This window comes from Marmota flaviventris, chromosome 10 (assembly GCF_047511675.1).
Source record: "Marmota flaviventris isolate mMarFla1 chromosome 10, mMarFla1.hap1, whole genome shotgun sequence".
NCBI classification, from domain to species: domain Eukaryota; kingdom Metazoa; phylum Chordata; class Mammalia; order Rodentia; family Sciuridae; genus Marmota; species Marmota flaviventris.
The window spans coordinates 9,572,270-9,579,015 of record NC_092507.1 but is presented as its reverse complement, the minus strand read 5'-3'; the positions used below and the strand labels follow the sequence as shown (position 1 = coordinate 9,579,015).

At 48.2% G+C, this 6,746-nt stretch overlaps 1 protein-coding gene across 1 annotated transcript; it reads left to right on the top strand.

Moving 5' to 3' along the window:
* The first annotated feature begins 3,500 nt into the window (after positions 1-3,500).
* On the top strand, positions 3,501-6,244 carry LOC139707356 (PRAME family member 12-like). Its single transcript, XM_071618566.1, has 4 exons — positions 3,501-3,505; positions 3,607-3,903; positions 4,281-4,862; positions 5,671-6,244. The coding sequence occupies exons 1-4, from the start codon at positions 3,501-3,503 to the stop codon at positions 6,242-6,244; spliced, it is 1,458 nt and encodes a 485-aa protein (XP_071474667.1).
* The last annotated feature ends 502 nt before the right edge of the window (positions 6,245-6,746 follow it).

Sequence of the window (6,746 nt, the reverse complement as noted above, 5' to 3'; positions counted from 1 at the left end):
CTTTGCCTCCTGGATGGGGCTCTGACTCCTCTTTCTTTGGGTGTCCTGCATTCCTGCCCTATTATGTCTGACTACCCTTGTTCTTTGGAGAGCCACTGTCTGTTGTGACTCAGGTTGACAGTAACATCTACCTGCCTCCTGCACCAAGTCAAGGTTGGTAAGAGAAGGCAGGGCTGTGGCGTGAAGTCACCCTTTCAGCTGGCTACACACAGACAAATGGCAGAGAAATTTAGAATTCAGTCAGAGACTAGACTTCAAATGTGGTGCAACCTAAAAAGCAATGAGGTCTCTGAAATAGCCTTAGCCCTACTTCACTGCACACATAGGAGATTAAATGTGGGTCATTTGTGGTAAGTCATTATGTGAAACAGAAACCAAAGATCATCTCAGCCAACTGTAAGTATCCAACTGTGATGTGAGCAAGGATGTTTTCCAAGAGATACCCAAGAAGACCATCATGGTTTATATTCTGTGTCTCGCAACAGCTCACCTATGAGACAAAGGTTTTGGAGGAGACATGATTGGTTTATAGCCTTAACCTTGTCAGTAAATTAATACCCAATGGGATTAACTGAGTGACAACAGGGGACAGGTGTGGTGTGGCTGGAGGAAGCTGATCATTGGGGGTGTGAACATGGTGTGTATATTTTGTATCTAGCAAGGGGCCTTCTCTCTCCCTCTCTGTTCTCTAATAATGTGAGCACCTTCCCTCTGCCAGAATCTGCAACCATAATGGTCAGCCTCACCTTGAAGGTGAGGGCCCAAGAAATGGAATCTGCTGTGTGTGCATTGAGACCTCTGAAACCATGAGTCCCCAGATAAACTTTCCGTCCTCTGTAGTTGTTGGGGTTAGGTGTTGTAGTGACATCGTGAAAAAGCTGACTAACACAAAGACAGAACAACAAAGCAGAAATGCAATTCTGTATCTGCCGCCAATCAAACCATTCCTTCTACATCTTCCCTGTAAGTCCTCCCCTCACATGGCTCACCATCCAAGCACTCCCTCTCTTTCCGTCTCTCCTTCCTCAATTCCTGAATCACGTTTTACTCAGGCTCTTCAAATTTTCCTTTGACTGTGAACTTCTCACAGCCTGAAGAGCCCTGGAAACTGCCTGGAGCAAAGGCTGCCTGGGAGATGTGCCCTCGGGTCCCTGATTCTGCAGGAAGACTCTCCAGTGGGTGGCCTCCCTGATGTCAGGAACACCTGCTGTCCAACCCTGTGTCTTTCTCTCCCATTCCCAAGTTGCCCACAGTTTCCACCCTTGGTGGATTTCAGACTTTTCCAAGTCCCCATCAGGGGCATGTTGGCCCATGCCTATAATCACAGCAACTCAAGAAACTGAGGCAGGAGGATGGCAAATTTGAGGCCAGCCTCAACAACTTAGTGAGAACCTAAGCAATTTAGTGAGAAACTATCTCCAAATAAAAGCAAAAAAACATAAAGGGCAGGGGATGTGATTCAGTGGTTGAGAACCAATGGGTTAGATCCCGATACAGAGAGGCAAACAGGAGGAGTCTTGCCCTATTTCTAGAAGACTGATTCCACCCTCCTTGTCTGCTTTTACTCTCTGAGTGTGCCCAGATTTGCTGCAAGGTAACTCGAAACTTGTGTGGCTGTAGTAAACACGGTTTCCATTCTGTGGTCTTCATGGATGACAATACTGTCTTCAAAAAGCTGTTTTTATATGGAATTTTGGGGAAAAAAATTTGAAAGAATTTTGATATGGGCAAATTTCCCTTTGAAAGATATTTTCAGGTATTGTTTTTTCTTAGGGATTCAGTGCTTTTCTGTCTCACGGGAGGAACAAGAGGGTCATATATGGACAAAATTGAGTCCATGTTTAGAGCGCATGGAGGGACGCATCCCTGACTGTCACACTCTCCTGGATTCTGCGCTCCTGCATGAGTATCAGACTCAATCAATCAATCTGGAGGAAGAAAATCGAATCAGGATTAAATGGGTGGAGACTGGAGAACATGATCAGATACTGCTTTCTGATTGGATGCTAGTCAATCATATGGAGCTGGGGGTGTGGTCAGAGAGGTCCATAAAAGCTTCTGTGGAGCCAGAAGAGAAACACAAGAGTCCTGGAGCCCAAGGAGAACCAGCCTGGCCTGCTGAGGCTCCGAGAACCCTGCACACCTGGACAGATCTTGTAAGTTCCTCACCGCCCTGAGCACCACCCCGTTCCCACCTCACCTGTGCGGATTCAGAAATAATTTTGTTTCTATCTTTTCTCATGAACCAATTTAGAATGTCGATTTTGCTTCACAGTGTAGTTTTACCTTGATCCTGAACTCTAGGATTTCCACTTTTGTTTATGTCACTTTCAATTTTGTTTCTTTCTTTCTTTGGTACGGGCTGTTGAACCCAGGGGCACTCAAACACTGAGCCACCTCCCCAGCCCTGTTTTGTGTGTCTCACTGAGTTGCTTAGCGCCTGCTCTTGCTGAGGCTGACTTTGATCCCATGATCCTCCTGTCTGAGTCTCTTGAGACCCTTGGATTACAGGCTTGTGCACGTACGCCCCGCACATTTTCTTTTCTTCAATTGTTGTTTTTTTAAAGTTTATATGGAAAATATAATTTACTTATTTATCCATTTATTTATTTGGTGGTATGGTGATTGAACCAGGGCCTTGTGCATGTGAGGCAAGCACTCTATCAACAGAGGTATGTCCCCAGCCCAACATTGAATATTTTTTACCTGCTGCTGAGGATCAAGCCCAGTGCCTCACATGTCCTAGGAAAGTGCTCTTCCACTGAGCTCCAGGCAAAGCCAATTTAAAATTACTTAACCAAGGAAGTGGATTGCAGTCCTATTTCATTCGAATTGATTGGAATTCTATTTCCTGATCATAAAAATATTTATTTTGTGTGCCCTTAAAATTATACTGTTTTGCTGGGCATGGTGGCACACACCTGTTATTCCAACACCTCCAGAGTTTGAGGAGGCCAGAGAATTAGAGTTCAAAGCCAGCCACAGCAGCACGAGGTGCTACACAAATCAGTGAGAATCTGTCTCCAACTAAAAACAAAATACAGCTGGGAGCAGTGACTTACTGGTTGAGTGTCCTGAATTGAATCCTCAATATTGGCTCATACCCAATGATACTTTAAGGCTTATGTAGTTTTGTAATTTTATAATTTGCTTAAACAAACTAAACAAAAAGCTTCAAACTAGCTCATGCAACAGTTCACAGACTCTGTTCTGATCTGTTTGTTCTCTTGACCTCCCCCCTAATGTGGCAGAATCTCACATGTGTAACAGAAATCTGTGAGACTCTCTTGTAATTTCCAAGTATTTTATACTGTGGGCATATACTTTATAATTGCCACTTAATTTTTTGATATTAAAAATACCATCACCCATGTGAGGGCAACTCCTTTCTGAGCCACTGTAGTTATTGAAACAGAGCATTCTACTGCATTAAGTCACATGACATTCCAATTTCCATTTTATAAGGACAAAGAAATAAGCAAAGGTTTTCCCTTTTAAGGATGGGGTGAGTTTTTGGACTCTCCAGTACCCCCTTCCCAGTGCCTGGCAATGGATGGGATAGTGACCTTTTCTCTGGTCCATTATCCGGGATCCTTCTTCTTTCAGACTCATCAGGATGAGCATCCAGTCCCCACCCATGCTGCTGGAGCTAGCAGGGAGCAGCCTGCTGAGTGACAAGTCCAGGGCCATCCTGGATCTGGAGGACCTGCCCATAGAGCTCTTCCCACCACTCTTTGTGGAGGCCTTCAGCAGGGGACACACTGAGGTCCTGAAGACAATGGTGCACACCTGGCCCTTCACCTGCCTGCCCCTGGGGGCCCTGATGAGGAAGCCACAGCTGGAGATGCTCCAAGTGGCCCTGGATGGGCTGGACATGCTGCTTGGCCAGCAGGATCGCCCCAGGTGAGGGGGACCCAGGTGGCCTGGAAGGGAGCAACCTCGGTGCCAGGGAAGGGATGGGTATAGGCAGGGAGAGTGGGTGCTGAAGTGTGCTCCACAGGCTTCCTGTGCTGCCAGCAAGGAGGGGTGGAGAGGTCTTGGCCATGCTGAGCCCCATCTGGGAAAGGCTTCCAGATGTGGAGGTGCTTGTGGCAGCTGTGCTGACCCTGAATGAGGCTGTACCTGCCCCTGCCTCAGTCTGTACAAGTGGGGGCACCAGGCTGGATTGGAGGGAAGTGGGTGGATAAAAGTGAGACAGAAGGAAGAGGTGGAGCAGGGAGCAGCAGCTGAGAGGGGAAGGAAGGGGATTCAGGGCTGAGACTCTGCTGTCATCCACGCAGGAGGAGGAAACTGCAGGTGCTGGATTTGCGGAGGGCTCCACGGAACTTCTGGAGGACGTGGTCTGGAGCCGTGGTCGATGCCTGCTCACCAGAGGACATTAAGAAGAATCAAACATTGAAACTTGGTCCAGCAATGGCAGCTAAGCTGCCCTTGAAGATATTCATAGACTTGTGCCTCACAGAAGGGCCCATGGATGAATTCCTGACTCACTTATTCCTGTGGGTCATACAGAGAAGGGACAGGCTGCACCTGTGTTGCAATAGGCTGAAGATCTTTGGGAAACCCACCCACCACACCAGGAAGGTCCTGAGACTGCTGCAGCTGGACTCTGTCCAGAAAGTGGAAGTGCACTGCACCTGGGTGCCCTCCACCTTGGCTGCTTATGCTCCTTTCTTGGGCCAGATGAGGAACCTGAGGAAGCTGCTTGTCTCCCAGGTCCACGTGCCTGCCCACACCTCCCCAGAGGAGCAGAAGTGGCTGCTCGCAAAGCTTACCTCACAGTTCCTCAGGATGGACTGCCTGCAGAAGTTCTGTGTGGATGCTGTCCTCCTCCTCGAGGGCCACCTGGAGCAGGTGCTGAGGTGAGTAAGGAGGGTGAGCATCCTCTACAGATCACTTACAGGAAATCTGAAAGGGCACCTACTGTGTGCCAGTCACTGACACTCTCATGGTGAACAAGACACTGGAAGATAAATAACCCATCATCTGTTCCTATTGTATCCTGAAGCTCCATCTTCTAACCTGTGTTAGAGCAAAGGGCTAAACCAGGGTCCATGATCTGGGAGGTGCCACCATGCTGGGAAACCAGCTGATGGGGACTGGATTTAATGAGGTTGGTTGAGTTTCCTTTCCTGAGAGGCCTGTCTAGCAACAAGGGTGCAAAGCAGGGTAGAGGAGAGGGCAGTGAAGGAGGGGAAGTCCCTACACCTGTACCCCCAACAGGGAAGCTCTGTGCTCTCCAGCTGGTAGCACAGAGACCCACCTCTAATGCTCATGTAAGGAAGGCTGTTCTGAGCTCCAGGTAGTGATTCTGCAGTCTAGGGTGAGGAGCAGGGATGGAGGCCTTGCTGAGGGTGCAGGGTGTGAACTCTGTGGGGGTTAAACCCAGTAGGTTTTGTCATATCATGCCTGGATTTGTCCTTCATACATGACTGCCCTTGACCTCCTCTGATCAGAGATGTGGCTTTCTGCTTGTTATTGAGGATGGGGTTCTTAGAGATGGTGGATCCACCTAGTCACAAAAGTGGTGATAAAAGGCTCAGACTAAAATGCAGTGACCTGAACGGGCAGATTCTGCAAAATGTCAACCAGGTTCAGATGGCCATGGTGACATTGGGTTTGGGCCAATTCATTTTCTCCCTCAGAACTAACTGCCTTGTTTCTCCTTAGGCACCTGACGACCCCCCTGGAGGCCCTCTCAATAACCAACTGCCCGCTCTCAGAATCCGACTGGAATTATCTCTCCCAATGCCCAAACACCAGCCAGCTCAGACACCTGGATCTAAGGGGCATCAAACTGACCAATTTCAGTCCGGTGCCCCTCCAAATTCTTCTGGAGATGGTTGCAGCCACCCTGAAGAGCCTGGACTTGGAAGCCTGTGAGATGACAGACTCCCAGCTCCAAGCCATCCTGCCTGCCCTGAGCCGCTGCTCCCAGCTCAGGATCTTGTGCTTTTTCGGGAACCGCATCTCCATGTCAGTCTTGAAGGACCTGCTGCTTCACACTGCCAGGCTGAGTCAGTTGAGCAGAGAACTGTACCCTGCCCCTCTGGAGAGCTATGATGCCCAGGGTGCCATCCACCCAGGGAGATGTTCCCAACTCTGTGCTGAGCTCACAGCAATACTGAAGGAGTTTAGGCAGCCAAACGTCCTTATTTTCCGTACTATCTCATGTCCTCAATGTGGCCGCATGTTCCTCTACAACCAGGGCCTCATTCACTGTTCCTGTCCAACAGCTGCCTAGTTGGGTGTGTATAAAAAGCTGTCTTATAGACAACTGGAGGTATAACCGTGATGTAGTATGATTGTGAAGGAAACTCAGAGCCCAGCATTTCAGACACTGCTTGAAATGTGGATGGGGAAAGGAAACTGAAGCAGGGGACACATTGGAAGAAATCCCTTGAAGACTGGACCTTCTGTATAGAGCCATATGTGTCTGTATAGGGTCATAACTAGGGACCTGAATTTCTAGAATGGGATTTAGGCTTCATGCACATATGAAGAAGCTATTTTGTTTCATGGATGGTCCATAAATGAATAGTAAGAAATGAACAGAATCTCAAGGTTAGTCTTCTCATGTCCTCTGGGATGGATTTTCCTGGATTTCTAATTTAAACCTTGGGATTCTCCAGATGCTTATGGAGAAAGATGTCCCTGGGTTCTTGGTGTTCAATGAGGTTCAGCCCTGGGAACTCAAGGTATCAAACTGAAATTTGGTCATTATGTGTGGGGGCTACTCTGTGGTT